Source organism: Ambystoma mexicanum, chromosome 8 (assembly GCF_040938575.1).
Source record: "Ambystoma mexicanum isolate Mex_15411 chromosome 8, UKY_AmexF1_1, whole genome shotgun sequence".
NCBI lineage: Eukaryota > Metazoa > Chordata > Amphibia > Caudata > Ambystomatidae > Ambystoma > Ambystoma mexicanum.
The window spans coordinates 1,127,861,724-1,127,889,589 of NC_090929.1; the positions used below are offsets into that span (position 1 = coordinate 1,127,861,724).

The 27,866-nt window shown below is 47.3% G+C and overlaps 1 protein-coding gene across 7 annotated transcripts in view; it reads right to left on the reverse strand.

The window, feature by feature from the left end:
* MAPK8 (mitogen-activated protein kinase 8) overlaps positions 1-27,866 on the reverse strand; it is a 956,840-nt gene that overhangs the window by 292,626 nt on the left and 636,348 nt on the right. For 6 of the 7 annotated variants that reach the window (XM_069611178.1, XM_069611180.1, XM_069611174.1 and 3 more), the window contains exon 7: positions 7,297-7,462. In XM_069611178.1, the coding sequence (XP_069467279.1) occupies positions 7,297-7,462 (166 nt within the window). Of the gene's footprint in view, positions 1-5,876; positions 5,949-7,296; positions 7,463-27,866 lie in introns of all 7 variants that reach the window. The other variant, XM_069611175.1, reaches the window with a different exon arrangement.

Sequence of the window (27,866 nt, forward strand, 5' to 3'; positions counted from 1 at the left end):
AGGGGGATACTGAGTCTAACCTGTCTGTGTCCCACTCCCACTCTCCCAAGGATCGCCCAACCAGGTGATCCTCTCTCACTGGTCCACCCCCAGAAACTGGATCCAATAGCGATGGCCGTGTCCTGGTCACCTGGATGACAGATCCCCAGGGACTAGCTAGGGAGACGCCTTCAGGTTTTTGATATTACCGACTAGTTTATTTGCTGGATGCATGGTCAAAAGTACTTGGTAACGTTATGCTGGAATGCCTTAAAAATTGGTGCGATGAGTTCAAAAATGTAATAATGGCTGGGGAAAGTGGAAGAACGTGTGACCTGAGATCGGTCAGAGGGGTGGGAGAGCGGGAAGCGCAGGAGCACAACATGGACATGGCAAAGAACATATTACTGGAAAGGTGATGTACAGAGTGACAAGAGACGAACAGATCGATGATCGACCCGGCAAAGGGAGAGGGAGGGTGGGGGAAACAGTTGGTATGTTGTATGAATGTTCAAAAACCATCAATAAAATATGTTATTTAAAAAAATGTAATAATGGAGCAATAGGGTTAAATGAGTGACACTTCAGAGGTAAAATAAAAGGAGAAAAGAATGTTTTTCACTTAAAAAAATCTTTATATATAAAGATTCAGCAAACCTAGGAGGTAAAATAAGCATCCCATGAAAAAGAACAGAACACATAGGGCCAGTGTTCAGGGGAAACACTAAAAAAGAAACGGTAATAGAGGGTTGAGTTTCTGGTGCCAAGGATCTTGGGAGTTTCAAAATATTGATTTAGAAACATTAAGTGATGAGTCCTTTCTGTTTCAGTACTCCAAGCAATGGCCCTGTAGTTTGCATAAAATTAAGAAAAAAATGCCCAACTCATTTTAAACCTTTCAAATACTTTCAATGTTCTGTTTGTACTGCACTTGAGTCCCTGAATGAACGAGAGGATGGAAAAAATAATCGGATGCTGGAAATAAGTCACAGACATGGTAGCTTTCCAACAAGGTCAAGAGAAGGGTGATCTAGAGTGGAGACCCATTATTTAATTTGGAGAAAACAAACAATTATGTGTGCTAACACTTATATTGCATCATAATCGTATTCCTATTGCAAAAGGCTGAATTCTTGATTGCTGTACCCAGTAGAAATTGAAGTAATTTTACTTTTCTTACTTCAGTTAAAGAGGTGCAGATGGTACATTTAGGGTAGGCAAACGTAATTTACTGAATGGGTGGAATGCTTGTCGGCCAACACTGATACAAGTGCTGATTACCCTTGGCAAAAGCAAACCGATAATTGTAAGAAGTCACTTCAAGTACAGGAAACATCCGAGCTTGTAATCCCAGATAAATCCATAGGACAAATCCTTGCAGTCTTGTCTAATGCAGGGTCCAACTATGAGTTGTCTTCTTTTAAAACAAAGCCCTAAGTGCAATGTATAGGCCAGCATTCTTGCTTGAAGGAATGCCACCTTACTATACTTCAAAGCTTGAGGCCTCAAAAACTGAAAACTACAATTCAGCACCTGGGCCTGAAGAAAACACTTCTGGATGTTTAAAGAAAGCATTGAGGACTTCACTGAAGAACAAATAAGTGAGGGTCAGCAGATATTAATGCACAGAAATCCCAACACCAAGCAGTGATACAGATGTCCACACAGAGAATCCTTACCACCAATACGACCCATGTAATACTCTTTGGGTTTTTCATTCTAAACAAAACCAGTCTGAGTGTTATAATGCAAATCGATATGCTCATGATAGGAAGAGTTACCCATTTATGGACCCCAAGCTACTTTAAGACTCAGACATATATGCTTAAATTTGGTTTAGCTTTTCTATGGATTAACTATCAACTGCTTCAGCCATCGCTTATGAATAGTTGCGCTAGGACAGAACTCAATTTTTCAGGTTCTCTTGACCCCTCTTGTGCCTCGAGGTAGACCTAAAATGGCTTTTGTGCTGATCAGGCTCACTCTGAGCAGAGACATGCTGTCTTCTAGAGTGGTTTGAACTGAGTTAGCCGGGGTTCAGCTTCCAGACAGCCCCAATACACACCCAGTAGTGGTTGTCTGGGGGAGGTTTTAAGATAGGTCTGAATGTGTGCCTGCTTGCTGTAAGATTGGTTGGCTTACTTGGGACAACCACTGAGTGAACAGGTTATCCCTGGGAGTCCAGAGTCTTTCCTGTTTCTTAGCTGCACTCTTTGAAGAGTGCTGCTAAAGATGGGCTTTCTCATAAGGATCTTTTTTTCTGACCATAGTTGTGGGGTCCTGTGCCCTTTACGCTATGCATCCATGTCCCCTCCTCTGTAATCGCTCCAAGCTAGTTGGACTGGCTGTGCTCGTTAGACGTTGTCCCAGACACTTCAGTACTGCTGCCTCCCTGCCAAATACTCCTGGAACAAGCACCTTGAGTTGGGTAGTGTTGCTAGCCTGAAGTGGTGGTTTGCAATTACTCCACCCAAGTTAACTCTCAAGACGTCATGTGTTATCTCCAACTGTTGCTCACATCATGGCAGTATTATTTGCGGGCCGGCATCTCCCGCCTGTACCCTTGCGCAGACCTAAAGACTTCTGTCTAGTTCCTCTGTTCTCCCAGTGTCTTCTCAATCACAGATGTTGCTTCTACTTGGTGGCTTGTCCTCCTGAGTAAATGGGTTAATCTTCCTTTCGGTTGTCTGCGTCGTGGTTGGCTGAAGGTTCAAGTACATGGTACCTAAGCTCTTCTCCAGACTTTTGAGCAACCCCCACACTTACTGGGTTTTCCTACCATTCCTGGGCTAAATTATGGCATTCCATGTGCTTGTCACCAGGTTGTAGTATATACCTTCAAGTCTTCATTTGGGGTCTCCCAAGTGCAGGAGAAGTGGGGTTTTCAAGCCCCCCCCCCGGCCATATTATCACTGACTTGCATTGGTCGAAATTCTGTTCTCCATCCATCTTTCCCCGGCAGACTGGTTCTTGTACCTTGAGCTCCTTAAGGGTGTCCCCTTTTGGGTCTTCAGTGGGTTGTGCAGTAGATCTGGTACTTCTTTTATCCTAATAAGCATGGTTTGCCTGTGGCATTTGTCCCGTTGATTATAATGGACACACATTTGGAAACGTTTAAACTCAACTAAAGCAACTCTAACAAGTACTCAACTAGACTGATATTTTCTTGGGTCCCTGGAATTTTCTTCCAAAATATGTAACTTTAAAAAGGTACCAGTGATTTATAAGAGAATGTAATGTACATCACTGCAGCTTACTCCTTTCCCATAGGATTACATTGGACTCAATGTTACAAATGTTGCAATTACGTTTCTAGGAGTGAACTCTCACTTAGTCAGACTAGGTATTGTGCATCGAACCTCATGATTTGTGGGTGTGCTTCTGGGCCTTGTTTCTAGTTGTTTAACCCTTTCACTCAGTCTGTGTAGGATTCACCTGTGGGGTTTATCTATTTTAGTCTGTGTTGGAGGTTATGTGGAACAGTGTTCTAACTTATACTGGCAAGAGGATTCTCAAACCTGTGAATGAAATCCCTTTTCTTCTTCCCTTCGAGAATTAGTATGTATAGGGTTTGCCATTAGGGATAGGCATTATATTACCTTTAGGAGTGGCAAGAGTCTTTAAGACCTAAACAATGTTCAAAAAAACCTTTACTGTTTATACATAAACAGTTTCTAGCGTATACATTTATGGTACTTATTCAACCCTTTTTTTATTATTTACTGTGCAACACTCTAAAAAGAAAGTATATATTTTTTCATACTGTTTAGTGCCCTCTTGTCTGATCTATTGGCCCTCGCTGTACCTACCAACCAAACCTTCTCCCCTCCTCTGACTGAAGGCAGACTGCTCTGTAAAGCTACCCAACAGAGAGCTTGGATTAGCGTTGGCGGACAGATGCATTGTATTCCCTTAGTATAAGTGTTCCCACACACCTTACAAGAGGGAGTTGGTGGGGGAATGTGGGGGGTCTGAGGAAACTCTTCCCTAACAAATATCATGGAGCTTGGCCTGATAATGACAATTGAGCAAGGGTGAACTCGATAAGTAATTGTTCCCTTTTGATGTCCTTTGCTCAAAGCGTGATTTTGAAGAAGCTTGGGTATAGTGTAGTTTCGATAGACTTCATCTACTGTCCCACTCTGAGGACTAGGAAAAATCATACAAAGCAGAAAAGGGAAAAATGTCCCCAACAGAAAACCAGTGAAAACGGGTACCAAATCTTTTTACTTGGAAATTGTAGGGTAACATGCTGGACACAGATACTCTACCCACCTACACCATTTAGAGCATTTTCTTAGCTTTAGTCAACTGAAGACTATGGATCCTTAAATATTTGAAGGATGCTTTCCCACTTAATTCCAAGTACTCTATAACCAAAGACTATGGATTGGGATCTTTAATCGTCCATAAGACTTATACTAGGCTTGGTCATGTTGCATTGATAGACAAAGGTCGCACACTTATACAGTCTATAAACAGAGTACCTAGTATCACCTCAACAAAAAAGAAAGCATGTTTTTTCCATGTATTAATACTGAGAGAACTACAGAAAAAAAACGTTAAAAATACACTGACTGCCAAACATTCCCTAATGGGCCAGTTTTCTAGCTATTGGTCTTAAAACGTTTTATGCTACTCTACCCTGTGAAGATGGTGCCAATAGGGGAGGCATTTCGGAGCACTAATAAAGGTTTTGGGTGTGTCTCACTAGAGATACGCACATGATTGAGGCCTACGCGAAATTAGCAGTCAACCACTACAAGGCAGGACTATGTACAGCATCTGAATGAATAAAAAGATTCACACTGAAAAAGCAAACCATTGGCCAAGTGGCAGAAACACCACCCTGAAGAAAGACTGAAAAGGGATACACCTAGTGAAGGACAAAGAACACTGAATTATCACCTACCTACTAAGAATTTCATCTCGCACAGAACAGAAGAGGGATCAGTTAAGACATACACTGAGGGCCAGTTAATGGCAGAAAGGTTCAACTATTACACCCCCGCCCTCCCACCTAGCTCCTGGCGCAATGGGGCATAGTGCGTCTGTTGTGTCACAGACTCATTTTTCACAAAAAAAAAAGTAAGGAGGAATCAGACCAGAGTTAGATAATAAAACAGCATCACCAGCTTTTGCCTACAGTTTGAAAGCTAATGATCTGATGCGTATTCACTTTAACATCTACCCATTTTATTTGAACAGTGCCTTCTCCATCATGTTAGAAAGGAATGGTTGGAATCCAACCTGCACACAACCATGAAATCCACCGGTGTTGCAGAAGCTAGAACAGTACTGCCTTCCACACAGGCAGCCTCCGAAACAGACGCCTCACCGTGCCTACTCTTGGAATTCTACACTCACTCCTGCCCCATCAAAGTCAACACAAAGAGGGACCAGAATCATCCTTTAAAATTCTCAGTCTCATATCTGCCTTGGGGCCTCAGACAACCTCGGCTGCTCACAAAATGCAGAGGAACAGTGGCCTTTCAATACAGGCTGGACTTTCAGCTATATTCCTTGGTGATGACTGGTTGACTTTCAGGATTGAAGGTGCTAGAAGATGTCAGGAAAGATGACACAGCATTCTAAAAAGATACTAAATGTCCTGTCAAATGAGATGGAGCGAGAACAAACTGTACTTTAGAATATACAGGAAGGGACGTCAGCATAGACTGAACCATCTGCTTAATTGGTGAAGGAGTTTTGAGGTTGTACAAGAGACACTATCCAGCTCCCATCTTAGGAACACCTGTGCCCCAGTGGACACATTTACCTTCATGTGTGACAACATCCAGGCCAGAAGAGAGCTGCAATGTGGTTAAAACTGCTGTTTATCAGACAGATGTGGTGGTTCACTTGTGTTTTCCAGACCTGCCGCAGCCTAAGGATACAGTCCCTTCCAGGAAAGAGGATTTTGTGGCAAACCATTTCTCCCATTATGCAACCCACAGACCAGAGGTCCACTAGCAAAGGAAGGAAAAGCATAAGTAGAAAGGGAGTGAAGACAGAAAGCAGACTAGAGAAAATACATTGTGCAGAGTCATAGACGCATCATAGTTCAGTGCATGTCACAAAGCCAGATTTGCTGCATATTCAGACATTTGCCACACATTCCGATATTAACTGACAATACACACTCTGCAAGTTCTACCCAAGTACATTAGATGGCAGCGGATTAAGAGGGGCTTCAGAAGAAGGAAGAAATATATTGGGAATGATAGTATGGCAGAGGGTATCCTTAAGAGGCATGCCCCAAACCTACCAAATACAAAACCTTTGTAAGGGACAAAAAAATAAAAAACTACAGAGGATAAGAAACACTAACCTCATTAATTAACCAACATAAAATTGGGCAATAACATGTAAAAGCATTTAGAAAAAGGAGAAACGCTGTTGACTGAGGAAAGGGTGTTTGAGTGGTTTGTGGGGGGTGGGGGAGAAAAGCCAAATCTGATAATGGGGGATACTGTGAAAAAGGCATGGGCATTTCACTTAGACAATACAGGGAGGCTCCTGGCACTAAAGACAAGTATGGCGTGTAAGGACATCCTTGAACGTGATGCAGAGGGCTTCTTGGGGTAGCAGTGCAATCTGGGTGCTATGGATAAACGAAGTGAGGAGTGCCACTCTCCCTGAAAAGGCGATATAATGTCAATTATCACTTGCAAACCCTTGGAAGGTTTACCGCAAGCCCCACCCAACTCTTTGGGGTGTAAGGCCCATTGACTACCGGGCACCCTCACGCTCTGTAAATTTGGTTCTCTTTCATACAAACAGCCACAGAAAGTTTATCTCCAAATTAGACTCCTCTCCTCCATTACTCAATACTCTGCTTGACTCCATTAATGAATCACAATCAGCTCTGTACCCACCATCACTGTTGCAGAGTCCAGTGACCCCAATTCCCACACACAATAAGCTCCATTTACATTCTGCATTACACGCTCAAAATCTCGAAGCACTGGCAGAGCCCCCGCCCCTAGAACCTCACCATACTGTGGCCATAAGGTCCTGTGAGCCCCTGCCTATTCATTCACTGTTTCTCCTCGCAAGGGATGTGTCCAATAATACATAATATAAACCCTGGCAGGGGCAAAATAATCCAACTACCCGAAAAGCAGAAGGGTTCTAAGACTACAACAGTGATGATGCAGCGCATTATAAAAAACTATTAACATAACTACCAAACAGACATTATTGCCTTTGTTCTCCTGCTCTGGGTCCCACTACTTTTCAGAGGTCGAGGAAGGCTTGTCCCCGAAGTCGAAACCTATAGAAACCTCACACAGCCTTACGGTCCCTGTCCCTCACCATTCTCTTTGTATCCCATGCCAAGGATGACCTCTGGAGCACGGTAGTAACGTGTTACCACGTACGGTGTCATCATAAAGCTGGTCCCTGCAGTTCTAGCCAGTCCAAAGTCCAATATCTTAAGCGTGCAGTCTGACTTCACAACAATGTTGCTGGGTTTCAAGTCCTGGAAAAGAAAAGGCAATCAGATTATTCTGCGTCCCAAAAGAAGGATCAGCATCTCATAACACCTAGGGTCATGCAGAAGTAAGGATAAGGTAAAGTTTTGGTCCAGAATATTGGAATTCTGTGCAGATGACCAATTCCTGCTCTATGAAATAAGTAATGAGTACGCAGTTGACTGCACCCTTTTCACGCATTGCAGATGTACATCTCAAGGATCAGATGCTGGGATGGGGAGCTCAAACTTAAGTGCATTTGGTCCTTCACTGAGCTGAGTCTTACCTACCAAATATCAAAGAGCTTTCAGACAATCTATGCTGCCATAGATTTCAGTTGTGCACCTCGACTGTTTTGTTAAAAAAAACGAAAGTCAACTACTTAACATATTTGGTCTATTTTTGCTGACTCTTCACTAAGTCATCCATAAAACCTGACCTCCAGTTGGATTAACGAGGAAGCTAAAGGGTGTGCAGAACGGAGCTGCTGAACTATACATGTTCCGTGCTATGATCCCAACACTCCAACCATCATGATCCCAGGTAATTTACACAGAGTTTGACTTGGCCACAACAAGCCATCAAGCTATCAAATTGGATTATACTAGTCTGCTAACCCATAAGACCAGCCAGCACCTGCTCGTAAATTAGTTTATTTCAGATATTTATTCACAAAAGCAAATACATAAAAACAATATCCCTTATAAAAAATATTAGATAAAAATAACTTTATTGTTTACTGTAGTCTGGAATAAAAGATATCCAATACTAAAAACTGCTGTGGTTAGCATGAGTAATAAAGTGCTGTGAAACTAAAATAAAAATGACTCTAAATCAATTAGTTAAAACCTCAAGTCTAGACCCAACAATTGATTAAGCGACAACCTATGAAAAGTGAGGACAATAACAATAAATCGTGGATCATGTACAATCTAACAATATGCTCTTGCCTTAGGAGTCTGGAAAATTCTCTCTCCAGGTTTGGCATCTCCTCCACCGTGCTCTTTTTAAAACGATGAAACGTGGCAAGATGTGTGTTTATCCAAAGAAGACATATGAATGCAGGTCGGCGTGGTCTTAAATGAAAATTCGTAAATATCGGGAATCGAATAGATTTCGGCTTGGATATAAATATAATTGGCAAACGAATAGCACGTCAAAAGAGCTTCCAGAGATGATTGCACAAAACGGGCAACTGATTAGCGTGGGGTCCAGATGACCATGATATTGTGCCATTGATGATAAACCAATCAAAGCGCAATCTTGGTATTAGCCATCTGTCTACAGCAATCACCAGATTGATTTGCGTCTACGCTCCTGCTGAGTTTTTGATTCTCTGCAACTCTCTGCCCGATTTAAGATTATTCTTGATGGTGATTTTGTCAGCCAGGTCTGTATACTGTTGACCTCAGTGATTTCATCCTATCCAAATTCCAGCCCTATGATGGTTATAGGATGTTACCTTTCCAAAAGAACAAATTTAGCCGCAAGTTACTTAAGAAAGGTTCCAAGTCCAATAAAGTGCTCAAGAAAAAAAAACATGGAGGGGTGGCTAACTGCCGAGGCATGAACCCATAGCATGCCGGAGCTCCTGTTCCACTCATGGATATTCTGATTAAATCCTACCTATTTTGACTGAGACACAGGATCTGAGGAGCTTCACCTGTCTGGTAACTACGGAAGGCACATCCTGAGGACGTGGCAGGGTGTAACTGATAGGCGCAAACTGAGGAAGAAGGAGCCGAAAAAGTAGGATGGGCGCCAGGGCTCACTGAAAACGTAGAGCCGGTGCCTGGGAGGAAGGCTGCATTGACAACGGTGCAATAAGCAGTCCCTGGCCCGGATCGCAGTCATAGTGGAAGCAGAAGCAATCGTCAAGGATGGTGAAAGGAGCATAGTAACGATCGGAGGAGAAGAAGGAAAGTGAGGGAAGTGGAGAGACTGGCGACCGGCTCTCGACACGGGCGAAAGACAGAAATGCAACAGCGGTAAACAAAGTGACACATCTCTCAAACAGCTTGCGAACCGTGGGAAGGGAAAAGAATCCAAGCCTTGCAGGTGCTGCACCTCCTGAGCAGCAGAGGAGGCACGACGCAACTACTTTGGCAGCCGTAAGGACAGCGAGAGACTTGCTGAGGGATGCAAAGCCTCTGCCAGGAGAGAGCGGCCCTGGCACAAACCGTAATTGAGGTGGTACAGACTGAATGTGCTTTACGAATCCTGAGCCCCGGGGCCGTTGCAGCAATAAAGCAAGCCGCAGCACAGAATCCAAAGCAGACTGGAAACCGGGCAGGGACGCTCTCACCAAGGAGTGCTGTTTGTTCAGGTGGCGCAGCCACGGTGTAACGATGGGATGGAACCCTGCATGTCGGGGGTACACAGAGCCCAAGGTAGAACACCACGGCAGACCACTAGGAGGGGCCCCCCGAGAAGGTACATGCCTGGGAAAGGGAGCGCTGGAAATCAAGGGAGTGGTGGTCAGTAAAGAGAGAGGAAAAAAGAACACAAGGAGGGTTTGGGGGTGCATGTAAAGATCATAAGGGGAAGATAATTAGTTAAGTGAGCTGGGCAGAAAAGCCACTCACAGATACAGTGGTATCAACAAATAAGCTCATTGCAGGGTGATCCGCACCCACTCTCCCTCGACCCAGTGATACTGAGAATGGTATTTGCGCTTCCTCAGTAAAGTGGCCTAGCTGTGCCAGAGACGAGGCTACATCATATGAACGACTGATCACCTCAATTGTAGGATTGGAAAGACCAGGGGAAGAGGATTGTCCCCCTTGGCATTACTGCACTCGGCTCAGGGAAGACACCCACCTGCTCTGACAATAAATACATTGAGTAAGAGACCAAAGCATTAGCAGGGGGCGAGGCAAGGACACAAAGGTTGCCTGGGCACCTGTGCCACTCATTTATGCCTTCATTGAGCAGGTTGAGGATATACTGTGAGGGCAGAGAAATCATCAATAAGGCAATTTAAGGTTCCTGAGATAAGAGCTGCACGGGAAGTGAAGTAAACCATGGGGAAAAAGCAAGGACAAAGGGAGCAACGCAAAACCCCAAAAGTGAAGTGGCCAAAGAACACTGCTAGACGGTTTAAGGAGCTCCAGAATAAAATGTCAGTGGTTGCTATGGGGAATAGTCAACAAAAGATAGACAAGTATGCAGACCCCAGAAGTAGGCCACAGCGAGGCGAAGGAGGGGAGCCTGAACCTGAGGAGATCTCCCCCAACACCCCCTCCGACTGCCTCTGGAGGAGTGACATTGGAAGCATTGATGGAGGCCATACAGGCCTCAAGAACATCCCTTCAAGGTATTATCAAGGAAGTGGGGTAGACATGGCACTGGTTAGAGCAGACCAACGGAAAGTATGCAAAAGTCACAGAAGTGGAGCAAAGGGTGGGCACTGTGGAGGACAACCTGCAGCATCTTAAGAACTAGGTTGCGGGCCTGTAGGGACGACGAGAATGCTTGAAGTGAAGGCAGAGGACACAGAGGGACATTCCCGACGTTGCAACATTCGAATAGTGGGAGTCCCAGAGAGTGAGTAAGGCCCTAGTGTGGAGATCTTTGTGGAGAACCTTATCCTGAAAACCCTGGGGATGAAAGGGCTCTGCAAACTTTTTACGTGGAACGTGCAGACAGGGAGCCGGGCAAAGCTCCCCCGCCGGGAGGAAATTCAAGGGTAATAGTGGCCAAGATCCTGAATTTCCGAGACAGAGATACAATTCTGCAGGAATCACAAAAGGTTGGCCAATACGAGTTGGAGAATGTCAAACTGCCCATTTTTCCAGATTTTACATTAGAAGTTCAGAAGTAGAGACAGACTTATGATGCGGTGAGACGACGCTTGCGAGGCCTAGCATTAGGTACATGATGTTCTTCCCAGCAAACTTAAGGTTATAGCTGATGGAAAGGCCTGTTTTTTTACATCACCACAGGAAGTATGGACTTGGCTGGAAAACAAAGCCACATCACTCACGGCTGAGAGAGGCAGGAGCGGAAAAGAAGTCATGATAGGATATGTTGGCGATGGGACAATAGTGCAAAGAAGGCGGAGATTCTCAGCAGAAGTGAAAAGAAAATAAATGATGTGGAGGTTTGGTTGAGAGGGGAGGGATGGGGGTGATAGTCCACGCAAAGGAGCGGGGTGGATTATGAGACTGGAGGTTTCAGGAAAGGGAAGGGAAGGGGAAAGGGAACTGGGGGGATATGAAGGGGTAGTTGATGGGGGAAGGTGCAAGGTAGGGGGATTTGTGGGAAATTGGGGGAGGGGTGGGAGATAGGAGTCAGGGGAAAAGGGGGTTTGGGGAGGGCGATAACAGAGGTGTTAGAAAGGGAGGGGGATGTGACCGAGAAGAGGACCCGGGGATGGGAGTATCGAGCACAGAGTGAAAGGGGTAATAGCAGAGGGAGCTGGGAGGAGGGAGGGTGCTACAAGATCAGGGGAGAGTCGCAAATGTAACCTGGAGACTTTAATGGGGAACATGAACTTAAAGATTGGAACATGGAATATCCGGGGGTAGGGAACGAACCTTAAGAGACAAAGAGTGGGGGGCTATCTAAAGAGACATGGAATACAGGTGGCTTTGCTACAATAGACATACTTAACCAGGACAGAGCTGGTGAGATTAGGGAGGCAATAGGGAAGGCAAGTGGTTGGAACATCCTACTCCTCACAGGCAAGGGGGTGTTGATTTGGGTAGCAGCAGGAGTGCTGCTTCAAGCAGAGAAGATTTTGATGGACAAGATGGGGAGGGCGATAGTGCTTACTGGGAGAAGAGGGACGAACGTTATGCGTGGGGAAATTCTTATGCGCCGAATATTGATGACAAGGAATATTTTCCATCGGTAATGAAACAGCAGGGGAATATAGAAATGGCCTGTTTGTATGGGCGGGTGACTGAAACTGCCGATTGGATGGCACTGGGGGGTAAGGGGTCCAAAAGAGGCAAATGACGGCTGCACTTCACAGAGTAATGGAGTAGATGAACAAGTTACTTCTTACCTTGTAACGTTCTTTCGATGGGATGTTTCTCCGATGTATTCCTCATCTTTGATAGATCATCTCCCAGCGTGTTGGCCTCAGACAATTTTTTTCAGTAGAGGACGCTGCGCGTCAACGTCCTTCGAGCCGATGTCCCTCGACGGCCTCCGTATCGGCGCCGACGTCACCACGCGTATAGACTCGTGCAGCGTTCGTTGCTCAGCCTGTTTTGACATAAACAGTTGTTTTATATGAATTGGTTATTGACCTTGAAGGAGCCTAAGCTTCAACCACAAGGGAAGTATTACTGCGGGGATGGATGGGAGGGGCGATAAGGAATACGTCGGAGGAACATCCCATCGAAAGAACGTTACAAGGTAAGAAGTAACGTTCTTCGAAGGGATTGTGTCCACCGACGTATTCCTTATCTTTGATAGACTCCCATAGCAGTGGTGTGCAATTGGGAGGTGGGAGTAAAACGCCATGTTTCCTTTTAGGAATGAACCAAATGTAATACGGCTTTGCCAAACCTAGTCTCTTGACTGAAGGAGGGATCCAGGTTGTAAAATCTTGTGAAGGTATGTGCGGACAACCATGTGGCAGCCGCACATATGTCTCGAACCGGAAACCCTCTTTGGAGGGCCGAGGAGGCTGCGATACCCCTGGTTGAATGAGCCCTAAGATTTTGAGGTGGCTTTTTCCCTGCCAGTTTGTAACATTCCAGGATGGCCAAAATAATCCATCTGGAAATGGTTTGTTTTGTTATCAGTGTCCCAACTTGTGCCCTGAGTAACCCACGAACAGTTGGTCTGCTTGCCTAATCCTAGCTAGTCTGCTGATGTAAAAGCTTAAAGCCTGCCTTGGGTCCAGCCTATGTAGCCTTTCTTCCTCTTTCCCCGGATGGGGAGGCGGATAGAATGAAGGTAAAGTAATTTTCCGAGTGATGTGGAATTCAGAAACCACCTTTGGGAGGAAATTAGGCTTCACCTGTAGGACAACCTTGTCTTTATGAAAAATTGTATGAGGGGGTTTACAAGATAGAGTTTGTAATTCGCTCACCCTTCTAGCAGATGTTAAAGCCACTAATAAGACAGTTTTAAGGGTGAGAAATCTTAGTGAACAAGAGTGGAGTGGTTCGAAAGGAGTACCCATCAGGAAATTTAAGACTAAATTTAAGTCGCATAAAGGAACCTGGAAAGGTTTTGGAGGGTAGACATCAGTTAATCCCTTTAGAAATTGTATTACTAAGGGTAATTTGAAATACGAAGGTTCCTCATCAGTGCGCTTGAAGATCGATAGCGCTGCGAGATAGCCCTTAATAGTGCAGACTTGAAGGCCTGAATTTGCCAAGTAGAGTAGAAAGGATAACACTGTTGGTGTACCACATGAAAAGGGGTCGATATTCTCTTCTCTACACTAGCTGCAAAACTTGTTCCAACGGCAGCGGTATAAAGACTTTGTTGCTGGCCTTCTGGCCGAAAGCAACACTTCCATGACGTCAACAGGGAGGTAACAATCCTTGTATCTCAACCTTTCAGAAGCCAGGCGTGAAGGTTGAGGGTTCTGATGTCTGGATGGAGAACCTGACCTCCTTTCTGTGAGACAAGATTCTCCTTAAGTGGAAGACGAATTGGAGGGCAGATGGACATGTCCAGAAGGTCCGGGTACCACGTTCTCCTGGCCCAGTCTGGGGCAATTAGGATCATGGTTCTCCGGAATCTTCTCAACCTCCTGATCATTTGAGGAATGACAGGGACTGGTGGAAACGCGTACAGGAGTGGAAACTCCCAGTCCACTACGAACGCGTCCCCTAGAGCTCCTCTCGGGAAAAATTCCCTTGAACAAAACAGATCGCACTTTCTGTTGGTACTGGTGGCAAACCGATCCACAAGTTCTTCTCTCCGGCTAGATGGACTGCCGATAGAGAGATTCCTTCTTGGATTGCCCAAAACCAGAGCTGCATTGCCTCTCTGCACAGTGGTAGTGATCCTACGCCTCCTCTTTTGTTGAGGTAGTGCATGGCCACTGTGTTGTCCGTCATTATCACAACATTTTTCCCCTGTACAGATGGCAGAAAAGCTTTCAGAGCTAGTCTGATTGCGCTCAGCTCTAACAGGTTGATATGTAGTCTGGACTCCGATGGAGACCAACGACCGCTGATGGTCAAGTCATTGGTATGGGCTCCCCACCCCTTCAGTGAGGCATCTGTGACTACTGTTATCTCCGGCCATGGTTGCCAAAACAGTTCCCCCTTCAAGATATTTTTCTGGCAAGCCCACCACTGAAGGTCTCGAGCCACCTTGTCCGGAATCTGAAGGAGGTCTGTCATTCTCCCTGAGAACTGCGACCACTGAGTCCTCAGTGCCCACTGAAGAGATCTCATTCTCAGGCGAGCCTCTGGCACAGGGAAGATGCAGGATGCCATGAGGCCTAGCAACCTCAAAAAGTCGAAGGCTGGGAGACGTTGGGCATTTTGAAACTTGGTGACCATCTGCAGAATATCTTGAGCCCTCACCTCTGGTGGCGAGGCTTTTCCCAGGGAAGTGTCCAGGACCGCTCCAATGAACTGGAGTCTCAGTGATGGTATCATATGTGACTTCTTTAAATTGAGGGAGAAGTCCAGTTTGTGAAGGAAGTGGCAGACATAATCTAGCTGGATCGGAGCTTGTTCCGAAGATACAGCTCTGATCAGCCAATCGTCCAGGTAGGGGTAGACATGGATCCCTTCCCTCAGACTTGCAGCCACTACCGACATTGTGTTACGCTCACCTGGCTCCCACAGAGGCGTCGATCGGAACTGGACAGCTGCGGTCTCCATCAATGTGACGCGTAGGGCCGAGATGACGGACTCGACTGGCCCGCCTAGCTTCGTTTGCTTGGCCCGTAGGAATATTCTTCTGATGGTTTGAAAAGATGAGCTCTCCAACCTGCATTGAACGCAGGGGCGCGTTGATAACCAGTTGCTTCACTGGCTCGAAGGAATTGGTGAGTTCCAGAACAATATTGACTCCGAGATTCCCGGCAAGACGCCGCAAGTATAAAGTTCGGAAGAGTTCAAATGCCTGACTTTCACTCTTGTCCGATTCCTTGCAGGTTGTAGCTTGACCCTAATGAAGAGTTCCTCGTTGCAACCGGTAGTATTCTGGTAAGGATTTATATTTTCCAACACAGTTCGATAAAATAATGTCAATATGTAACCTGTTGCTTTCTCCCTTATTCAGGTGCTGAGAGAAAGTATGAAGTCTTGGAGAATAATACCTACGGCGGTAAAATCAGGTAAGTCTATTGTGGTGAGGAGGGATCCCCTTGTTAGTCCCTTTGTTTCACCTTGGGGGCCGGGGTTCGGCAAACATGCAGTAGAAGCTGCGCCGACCCGTGAAGAGGAATAGTACCCCCGGTGGTAAAATCAGGTAAGTCTATGGGGGGGTAACTAATATTCCTCTGTGTATTCCCTTGACTCACCTTGCTGTTCTTGTCTTCTCCTTAGGCTCCGGAGTGCGGCGGGAACATGCAGGAGGATGCAGTGGAATATGAAGATGCTGCGAAGGCCGGTGAGTTCAGCGCGGCCCTGCAGCAGGTGAGGCAACACGCATAAAATAACTTCTTTCTTCCAGCTCGAAGGCGCGATGGATCGGGAATTCAGGTAAGGATTAAAGGTATTGCTCTTGTTCTAACCTTTTCTCCTTCTTTCTCCCTTTTTCTAGGAGCTCCAAACTCGAGGCGGGCGTGGCAGAAGGCTGGATGCAGACTTGCAGGCACGGTGAGCGTTACGCTGCTGGATGCAGAATAACACGAAGCGTGTCCTGCTCTTCGGGCGTGGTTTAAATAGCCTCCAAAGTAGTCCCAGGTAAGTATTCCTCCCCAGCCCCGCCCGAGTAAAAAATAGTCCCTAAGTAAAGTAGTCCCTTCCAAGCCTCTTTTGGCTTGGAGTTCTTGCAGCATGGTCTGCATCAGGTGAGTTTGCAGCATGGTCTGCATCAGGTAAGTTTTAATCTATGAGCCTGGCGCCTATGGTGCCAGGACTGACTCTCCATATGAGCCTGGCGCCATAGGCGCCAGGACTGGACCCAAATAGCCCCTAGCAGGGGTTGTTGGGCTTCCTTAGGATAACTTGATGCCTGCTTCCGGGGTTGCTGGACGTGGTCTGGGTCCCCGGGGGTAGGCATCATGACAGCACTCCCCCCCCCCCCCCCCCCCCAAGGCCCCTCCTAAAGTCGTTCTTCCCTGTGGTTTCGGTTTGTCTGGGAAATTTCGGTGTAATTTTTTCACCAATCGGGGTGCATGAACCTGGTCACTAGGTTCCCATGACCTTTCCTGTGGTCCGTAACCTTTCCAGTCGATTAAATAAAAGAGTTTTGACTTCATCAGCTTGGATTCCAGGATGTTCTTAACTTCAAATTCGGGTTCTCCGTCTACAAGGATAGGGTGTGGTGGCTTGGTTAGTCTTGTCCCTGGTTGCACTGGCTTCAGAAGTGACACATGAAAGACGGGGTGAATTCGCATATTAGCAGGTAAGTCCAACTTGACAGCCACCGGGTTGATAATGGCCTTAATAGAGTAAGGTCCCAAATATCTGGGGTTAAAGGTCCGTGTTCCCTTTAGCGGTATATGTTTTGTGGCTAACCATACTTGGTCCCCTATCTGGTATTGTGGAGTATCACTTCTATGCCGATCAGCATCTTTCTTGTATTTTTCTTTCGCCTGTTTTAAATGTGTAGTTGCTTCCTTAAAGGCTTGTGTAATCGTAGCGTGCAGATGGCCTACTGCGGGCATTTCTAAGTGTTGGGGTGAGTCAAGGTCTGAGGTTCGAGGATGGTGCCCATATAAGATATAAAAGGGGCTTTGCCCAGTTCCTTAGTGTACTGAATTATTGTATGCATATTCGGCGATCCAAAGAATGTCTTTCCAATTACTCGCAGTCTGATGTAACCTACAACGCAGGTATTATTCGAGAGTCTGGTTGGTCCTCTCCGTTTGACCATCGGTCTGGGGGTGGTGACTGGTCGATAACCTCACATCGATTTGCGCCAATTGACAGCATTTTGTCCATAAATGTGAAATGAATTGACTGGAAATCCGTGTATGCGAACAATGTTTTCGAGGAACTCCTTGGCCAGGATTGAAGCTGAAGGTAATCCCTTTAAAGGAATAAAGTGGGCCATCTTGGAAAAAAGATCCACAATAACTAGAATGGTGTTAAATCCATTGCATGGGGGTAGATCCGTGTTAGGGAGAATTCTCTGTTTAGGCTGAATTTCCTAACCTAGTGAGTCCCCCAGCAGCTTTGCTGAATTTCTGGGGTTTATTTTTTTTTCTCCTGCCAAGAGTGAGACTCTTTTACCCTCACTCTTGGACATGATTTGAGTGTGTCTCTTTGATTCTAGATGTGTTTAATGGGCTATGGGGTCTTTTACTCCATAGGGCTTCATGTGTTTTTGTGATGTGTGTTACACAGCACCCTCAGTGCAGTAACACAGGGGTGTCATAGTGACCCCCCAGTATAGACTCCATACCCTGGGACTGACCACTGTCTCCCAGGGCATGTAAAGTCACCATTGACTTTACTAGTCTCAAATTCTGAACAGAACCAGTACAAACCATCATATTGTGGATGTACTGGCCGGGGGAATTCGATTGCCCCGGGGTCTGTTAGTCGAGGGGGCACGTCTCCGTCCCCCCTGATCGAGTTTTGGCTGGTGGCAGTAGATACTACTTTTTTCGACCGCAAATATATCCCTATGGGATTTCCCATTGTTCAAGGCTACCAACTTTAATTATTTAATTCCTATAGCCTCGAACATACCGCCGGTTTATTTATTTAATATTAATTCTCCGGTTGGTATTTTTTGCCAGAACTCTAAAACGGCGTTTGTGTTCGCTTCTGTGACTCCAACCCAAGTTGAGCCCTTTGTTCCACTATTTTGGCGGGCTTCTCCACAGAAGCCCTCCCAAGTGGTGCCACTCTGTCTGGGGTACTTTGGAGGGGTGGAGGGGGATTTAGGCACCCTGGACTGAGTTGCTTAGGCAACTCAAGTCACACTCCGTCCTGATTGGCCAAAGTGGTGAACCGTCCGGCTCACCACTTAGCATGTTTGAGTGACAGCTAGGTTGAGTGAATGGGGGTTTTCTGCATAAACGCAGGGCTTTGGGGACTGGAACTTTAGAAGTCGCCACAGGACCCAAGAATCCGATGAGGGAGAAGCTGAGCCGACCTGCTACGACGACACCACCGGTGGAGCCCTGATGAACGGTCTCACCACTTTTCCCAACGACAGAGGAGATCTCCAGCCCGGAGAGTCTTCCTTCGACTGGTGGGGATAACCTGTCCGCTTCCTTTTTCGCTTCCCGGAGCATCTCGTGGCTGCCTTGCCTGTGCCAAGCACCCCGGCAACCGGGATACCACATTTTACCACTACCGCAAATCAAAGGGTAGTATCTTTAACCGGAAAGCTCTGCAGCTGGTTTCTTCCCTGGCAGTGCAACGACCTTCATCTTTCCTCCACGTTGAGATCTTCTCTTCCTCTGGACGACGCCACGACTTGCACACGCTGCCAGGAACAACTGCCCCCGCTGGAGGATCCTTTCCACATAAGGTACCGTGTTCCGCCTGGCTTCCCTTGCAACCGACTGTACGGGGTAGATTTAGCCCCCGGCTTTCGACCCTGTGTTAGCCTGGGACACCCTGGCTAAACTTTTCTGAGCCTAACTACAACCTTTCTGAACTCCCTGCAAGACTTTTTAAGCCCGTTGTCATTGTGTGATCTTGGGTGCATTTGTGCCCTGCTCTCTCCAAGAGTGGTCCCGGCCTATGGACTTTGGCTCACAAGTAACCTTTGACTTTCCTGCCTTGCTTAAGAGTTCCTAAGTATTAGTGTGGTGTATTTTCCTACATTCTGCCTTTTCCCTCCCTTTTTCGTTAACTTATCGGAGTGCCATCTATAGTTAAGCGCTCACCTCTGTTTGGAAATAAGTGGTGTTAACTAAGACTTGTCTGATAAGGAATAAGGAGTGTATATATAATAATAGTAATTGTGTTTAGAGTGATTTGCAATAATAGTGCTGGAGTGTTTCAAGAAGTGTGTTTTTAAATAAATAATTATATACCTCGATACCAAAGCTCTGGTCAGTGTTTGCTTGTGCTATTGTATCTGAGTGCCTATTGTGTATACTTTGCATACTGCCTAACTCTTCTTGAGGGAAGTCTGACTGCTCAGCCACAGCTACCAGGTAAATCTGGGTGATATAGACTGCTACCAAGTGGGTTTACTGCCAACACCTGTAGTCCTAAATCTTTTGCAGTGGTCCCCAAGGGAACTGCACAGGTTTCTGCCTAACAATCAGTAATAAAGTCTAAAGATAAGGTGTGCCATGGTGTAGGCGGAATGTCTAAAGGTTGTAAGAGTCCAGCTGGTTTTTTCTTTTGACTTTTGTTTTGGGAGCAAATGCCACAAGACATCACAAATGATTTAATATCCTTTCGCCAGGTGGGCCACAAGAATTGTCTTTTAATTTTAGCTTCAGTTTTTGCAATACCTGGGTGCCCCTCCATTAGGGTATCATGATAACGGGAAATGACTAGCTCTTGTAGTTCCTTGTGTGGCAGAAATAGCCGCCCTTGGTAATAAGGCAGATCATTGGTGACAGAGTAGTCCGGGCCTTTTTTTACCCAGTCCTGCAGGGCTGTAGGATCAAAGAGTTGCTGGATCTTTACATGAATGTCCTCTAGTGTCTGTAGAGTAGTCATGCCAAGAATTCTTTGTTCGGAAATTATAGGTACTGGTTCTGGGTTCACTTCTGCCTCTCCCATCCCTATTCGGGATAAGGCGTCTGCTTTACCATTCTTACAACCTGGTCGATAGGTTATTACGAAATCAAACTCAGCAAAGAACAATGCCCATCGGAGTTGACGTGACGACTGGGCCTTTGCTGTCTTTAAATACTGTAAGTTCCGGTGAGAAGATAGTGCCGCCAAGCCTTGAAGGCGGATTTAATGGCTAATAACTCCTTATCGGTAACCGCATAGTTTAACTCGGGTGCCGAGAACTTTCTGGACCAAAATGCTACTGGATGAAGCTGGCCAGTTTCAGGGTCCTTGTGAGACAGGGCAGCTCCCATGGCTAGACTGGATGCATCGGTTTCCACTATGTATGGAAGTTCAGGGCGCGGGTGCTTTAATACAGGTGCAGACGTGAATTTCGCTTTCAGCTTTTGGAAGGCATTTTCAGCTTCTTCAGTCCACATAAAGCGTTTATTTTTTCGCAAGAGTGCTGTGATGGGATGTACAACATGTGAAAAATCCAGGATGAATCTGCAGTACAAATTGGCAAAGCCAAGCATGCTTTGTACTCCTTTAACTGAACTTGGTGATGGCCACTTAAGGATTGCGTCCACCCTTCGTGAGTCCATTCGGACTCCCTTTGAGGTCAGGATAAACCCAAGGAATTCAACTTCTGTGGCATGAAAAATGCATTTTTCCAGTTTTGCATATAGTTTGTGCTGGCGCAATTTCTCAATGACTACTCACTTGGTCTAGTAGTTCAGGGATCAGAGGCAATGGGTATCGGTTCTTAACAGTTATCTGGTTCAATGCGCGGTAGTCTATGCACGTTCTGAGGTCACCTTCCTTTTTGGGCACGAAGAACAAAGCTGAAGATGCAGGGGACTTGGATGGGCGAATAAAGCCATTGGCAAGGTACTGGTCTTAGTCATAGGTGTCGTAGGTGAAGGTTCTCAGGTTCCGTAAGGGCATAGATCCTGCTACAAGGGGGTTGTGCACCGGGTATGAGATCGATTTGACAATCGTACGATCTGTGAGGAGGTAAGGTGTTTGCCTGTTCTTTTTGGAAGACATCCTGGAATTCTTGGTACTCTGGAGGTAGTTGCATGACTGCTGTGGTTACTGTGGCCAGGCCTGCGTTCTGACTCTTCTTTGGGTAACAGGTTTGTGCACAATCCGGGAAAGTTATTCTCTTCTCTCGCCAATCAATACAAGGATTAGGTGTTTCCAACCAAGGTATCCCCAGTATTATTTGGAACTGTGGGGCTTTGATTAGATCAAACAAAATAGTCTCTCGATGCCCATCCTGACCCAATAGTGTCATCTCTGCGGTGGAATGAGTTACAGGCCCAGAGGCAATTTCAGTTCCATCGACTGTGGTGATGACATCTGAGGTGGTTTTCGGCAGAGAGGTAGATTCATCCTGGAAGCCAATTCATAGTCCACATAGTTTCCTATGGCCCCGCTATCAATGTATGCCCTTACTGCGTGCATACGCGATGTCTGCCCTGGATCTACGAGGGCCATTGGTATGATGAAATGCGAGGTCTGAGTATTCTTCTTCAAGCTCGGCAAGCGGACCTCTACGCTTGTCAGGCGTGGTCGTTTCCCGAGTCTGACTCCATATGGCTTTTATCAGCAGCTCCTACCACCTTCTTGGGTAGTTTTACAGGGCAATCCCGTAGAAAATGCCCAAAAGTTCCACAATATAGACACAATTGCATTTGCCGTCTCCTTTCTCTTTCCTTCTGGGTTAAGGATCCTTTAACCCCTCCAATTTGCATGGATTCTGAAGCATCTGCTCCTTTGGGGTTAGCTTGGGTTTTGACCAACACCCGATTCTCAAACTTGGCTCGATCAGCCTTTCTGTTCTGAAGTCTGTGATCTAACTGGACCACTAAGTCTATATATTCAGCGCAGTCTTGAGGTGGGTTCACAAATTGAGCCAAGACATCCTTGAGTTCTCCTCGAAGCCCTCGATGAAATAACGTGATTCGTTTTACCTCAGGCCATCCAGTTTCCACTATCAACCTATTAAAGGTTGCGATGTAGGATAGAAGGTCCTGGTTACCCTGTCGTAGGGACAAAAGTTCGTTATCCAGGGCCTGTCCTTGGGAGTGCCGGGCAAATAGTCTTTCCATGCTCGTTTGAAAGCCCTGAAAATCCCTGTCACGCTCACCTGATTCCCACGGAGGCGCAGGTCTGGCTTCGAGTGCTGATGCTTCTTCAATGGTGAAGCGCAGGACTCTGAAGATGGACTCTCTGGCTCGCAGGAATATCCCACTGTGCGTGAAAAGGGAGTATTACCTACTGACGGAATAATGCTCAAGCCACCCACTACCTTCCAACCCTCCACGATACCCTTCCACGATTCCCCGTGAAGTCTCACCTTAGGGTCTGGAAGGATGAGTTCTCCATCCTGCTTCTGATGCAGGGGCGCGTTGAAACCCAGTTACTTCACTGGATTGAGGTTTGTTGGGAGTTCAAATAAGCTTGACTATTCAGGTAAGGCGCTGTAAGAGTTCTGTAGCAAGTTCAAAAGTTCAAGCTTAATAATAATGTTCATAGTCTTATTGCAGCAAGCGCTAACGCTTATGTCTTTTTTCCCCTTAGGGGCCGGGGTTCGGAATGCCGGAGATATGGCGCGGACCCGAAGTGAAACGTGCAGTTCCAGTAAATGACAGGTAAGTTCTGGATGAGCGTTCGGGTAATGTCTTTGCATTCGCTCATTCAATGTCTTTGTCTTTTTTCCCCATAGGGGCCAGGATCCGGAATGCCAGGAAGCGGCAGGACCCGAAATGAAATGGGAATGACCCAACAGGTAAGTCTTAGAAGGAAACTGAGCTTCTCCTATTCCCTTCCTTCTCTCACCTTGTGTTCTTGTCTTTTTCTCTCTAGGCTCTGGGAAGTGGCTGCGGATCCGGATGGTCGCTGCTGAAGATGGAGGTGCCCAGGAAAGGTGAGTGAAAAGCAGCGCTGCAGCGATCGAAGCGAAATGCTTTTAAAAATGATGTCTTCTCTTTCAGGATCGTCGGTGTGATGTCTCCGTGATGCAGCTTTAGCAGGTCAGGTCCTTCTTTCTCTCCAATTCTCTCTTAGCAGGTGACCCAGGATGCTGACAGGCGTGGCTGAAGTCCAGATGCAGGAGCTGACACGGTGAGCGTCCAGCTGCGAGGAGCAGAACAACGCGAAGCGTGAGTTGCTGATCGGGCGTGGTTTAAATAGCTTTGGAAGAAGTTCCAGGTATGTATCCTTCCACCGATCAGGTATGTATCCTTCCCCGACCACACCCAGGGGAAAGTAGTCCCACAGGTAAAGTAGTTCCATTCAGGCCTCAAGAGGGCCTGGATGTAGCAGCATGGTCTGCATCAGGTAAGTGCACATTAAAACACTTGAACACATGTCTAGTTTTATGAGCCTGGCGCCTAAGGCGCCAGGACAGGGGTCCAACAGGAGCCTGGCGCCTAAGGCGCCAGGACTGTGTCCAAAGGGCCCCAAGCTTGGGCCCGCTGGCACTTCCCTGGGGGAAATGATGCCTGCCTCTGGGGTTGCTGGGTCGGACCTGGCTCCTTGGAGGTAGGCATCATGACAGTACCCCCCCTCAAGGCCCCTCCCAAGGTTGTTCCCTCCGGGGGTTTTGGATTGTTCGGAAATCTCCGGTGGAACCTTTGTATTAATCGAGGTGCGTGAACATGGTTACTAGGCTCCCACGATCTCTCCTGAGGTCCATCTCCCTTCCAATCAACAAGATAGAAGGGTTTGGACTTTAACACCTTGGAGTCCAAAATGTCTTTAACTTCGAATTCAAATTCCCCTTCAATTTGAACTGGGTCTGGAGGCTTGGACAGTCGGGTCCCTGGTTGTACTGGCTTCAAAAGTGATGCATGAACGGCCACCAGGGGGCGCACGGATGAGTCGCCTCTCCGTGTGAGCTCCGTACTCAGGGTCCGGAAAGTGGCAGTGAGCCCCCACTTTGAGACCCCCCCCGGTGCTGGTTTTCGAGCGAGAGGTGTGGGAAGGTGTCCTCCCCACCCGGGAGAAAACCTGGTGAAAATCGGAGTCGGCGTCATAACGAAATTAACTTTGACGCGCTGAAGCCTCCGGCGCGGCGTACGAGCTGCAGATCCTCCAGTGCAGGCCTGAACACACGCGAGGAGAGCTGCTTCCTGAGATTGCCCCGACGCGGTTCCTGGAGCTGTGCACTGCTGCTCTGTCTGGCTGGGAGCCCCATCTCGGAGCTCGCCGACACCCCCCACCGCCGCACGGTGAGTGGATCTCCCCTCCCCCCCTGTGTCACGAGACGGCTGTCCCCTCCACTGCCGGCCTGTCCTCGGCCCTGGTGGCGCGGCGGAGCATAACCCTCTCCCGCAACCGCCCTCCAAAGGAGCCCGGCACTCGTTGTATGACCGGAGAGGAGGGTTGGAGGAGGAGCCGCATTTTTTGACCGTAGAGGAAGAAACGGTCTGCGAAGATATGGAGCTCCAGAGTGCCTTATGTTGTCCCCCCCCCAGCGGACGTGGCTCTATTTAGATACCCTACACGTGGAATAATACCGCACCCACTTCTACCCCACAGAATCACCAGAACTGAGGGTTGGGCCCCCAAAAGGTTGGGGCGTGTGCCTCCTCGAGTACTCCCGCATACCAGGCAGCTACCGCTGTGAGGACAAAAAACCTACACCGCGCACTGGCAGCACACTCTTGGGTCTTCGCGGATCTCCTCTGGCTGACATGGGACTGCGAGCTAGGCCCTCTCCAAACCCTCTACACATGCCTCATCGTACCTGCTGGACGCGCTGACACATGCTTGTTTTTCTCCCTGGAACGATCTGCCTGAAAGCAAATGGTCAGTTCATACCCAACTTCCCCTGCTGTGCATTCTTACATGAACATCTCTACAGTCGAGTATTGGTACAAGATTTGTGAGATTCTGGTCGCCCGTGTCCATATTGTGCGTCAGAGGCCCCACGATTGAACGGGTCCTAACGCTATACCCATAGAAGATCGATAGGACCTTTTTTTACCCTGCTGGGTGATTCGGGGTCTCATCCCCCATGGACCCTAGGACCAAGTTGGCGAAGTATACGTTCTCACCAATTGCCAGATCCCCCTTCTCGACTTCTATGATGTCATCAGCAGGACCCGAGGCTGCTGCGACCAAGGCAGACGTAGCTGATTTGCTTGCCGAAATGAAGGGCATGCGAGCAGACATTGGCAGTAGGATAGATAAGATCACACAAAGGATAGACAAAATGGACGACAGGCTCGAGCAGGTTGAGCACAATCAAACATCTCTGAGTGTATTAGAAGCGCAGATGGATCACCGCATTGCAGACATAGCAAACAGAGAAAACGAATTACGTCTTAAGGTCGACGACCTTGAAAACAGAGAGCGTCGCAACAATATCCGAGTTTTTGGTGTTCCTGAGAAAGAGGGTGAAACCGAATTGGATCTGACACGCTCATTACATGCTATCCTGAAGCTCCTCTATAATGACGAATCGATTGATGCACCTAAAATTGACCGAATCCATAGGGCTGGAGGTAGACCGGGGGGCCCAAGATCGGTCCTGGCCCGATTTCATAACTATGCGGACAGAGCACGAGTTTTGGACAAGGCCAGAAACGCCCCACAATTGTCCTTGGAGAACTCCGTCATTTCTCTCTATCAGGACCTGTCCTCCCTTACACTAGCAATGAGAAAAAAGTGCTCTCCGATCACGAAAATGTTAAAGGACAAGGGTGCCAGGTACCGATGGGGATACCCATTCTCCCTCACCTTCGAGTGGGAAGGCTCGACACTGAGACTTGTCTCGGAAAAAGATATTGCCGACTGCATATCGGATCTGATAGACCCGCCGGAAGATGCCTCTTCTCATGAGGATCAGGGGAAATCTGGCGGCGAATGGAAAACCAAGGCTCCACGGCGGAGAAGGATTCCAGGTTCTAGGAAATATAGAAAGATGAACGCTTCCCAGGACATGGAACACTGAAAGTGTGAGAACTGATCAAGTTATTCTGCTGAGGAGGTTATGGACTCGGGTACAGGAATCATCATCCTGCTCCGTGACCTCCATAGATGGCCTGCAGGCCAAATTCTGAGTGGTCACTTTCCCCACGTGCTGGGTATCCGTAGCTCTGTGAGCCTCAGAAGCTCGGACTGTGATATGGAGTAATATTCACATTGCATTGGCTTCTGGGGGGTGGTTGATGACTCTGTTATTAGATTATTGTTAGCGTTAGAGGCGCACAAAAGTTGGGAGCTCACTGATATATGTGATTGTATTATGGTAGGACCGCCTGTTTTGCGGTCTTCACTGGTGGTCCGAGCTCGGCTGGGTGATGTTAACCTGGGCGAATCGGGCGCCGATTACGTTGGGGTTGGGGAGGGGGGTGGGGGAGGGGATGTTTGGAGAACGCACAGTTTGCATTAATCTTGATCCAATAGAAGTACAGATGCACCTCCGAAACACTGGGGTCCACTGTACGCGCCAAACGATCTGGTCGTTGGCCTCTAGAAAATTCTTTGGGATCCACTCTTATGACACTGACCCACACATTGCAATAGCCGACGGGATATGTGCCACGGCTCAGACGAAATGGCCGCCCACGATCTCTGAATATATCTATGATGGCACCTACGCCCCGTAGTGACACATTACGCATTTGCACACTTAACGTCAAAGGCTTGAACTCCCCCACGAAACGATCAATGGTGGCCAGGGAATTCAGGCAGTCGAACATAGACATCCTGTTCCTTCAAGAAACAAGATACCAGAGGGGTGAGGAGAGGACCATACCGTCAAGGGAGATTGGGCTCACTTACTGGAGCTCGGGTATATTGAAGAAGGCTGGGGTGGGGATTCTGATTCGCAAAAGCCTGCGGATGACAGTTCTTGACATATGGACAGATAATGAAGGTAGGGCGATCACGGTTGTGGGCAACATAGGGGGCATAATGATTACTCTGGCCACACTTTACGCACCCAATCAGGGACAAAATCGATTCCTTCATAAGATCTCCGAGAAGGTCTTTAATATGGCTAAGGGGCACACTGTCCTGGGTGGGGACTTTAATACATGGATGGACAGCTCCATTGACAGACAGACCAGAGCCGACGCATTAGACCCGCCCGTAATCCGAACTGAGGCTGACATTAAGTTTACCCTTGATCTGTATGGCCTTGTTGATAGCTGGCGATATCTGCACCCGTTAGAAAGAGGCTTTACCTTTCACTCCCTCCCCCACGACACACTCACACGCATCGACTATATTTTCCTATCCAACGATCTTCTACGCGTGCTGCAAGCTGCCACTATATATCCCTCCGCATGGTCCGACCACGACATGGTTGCGATTGACATATCTTGGACTGAGCTCGCACCCCGGAATACCAAATGGAGGTGTAATGAATCTCTCTGGGCTGACCCGGTCTTTAAGGAGACCTTTGAAACCGAAATCGTGCAATTCTTTTCCACTAATGATACAGGAGAAGTGGGGAAGGTGTCTGTGTGGGAGGCAGCCAAGGCAACTTGGAGGGGAGTCCTTATAAGGGAAGGGGCCCGAAAGAAAAGGGAACGCGCTTTAATGGAGAGGGGCATCAGGGAGAGGCTTAGTGTGGCTCAGAACTTGGCGCAATCTTCCC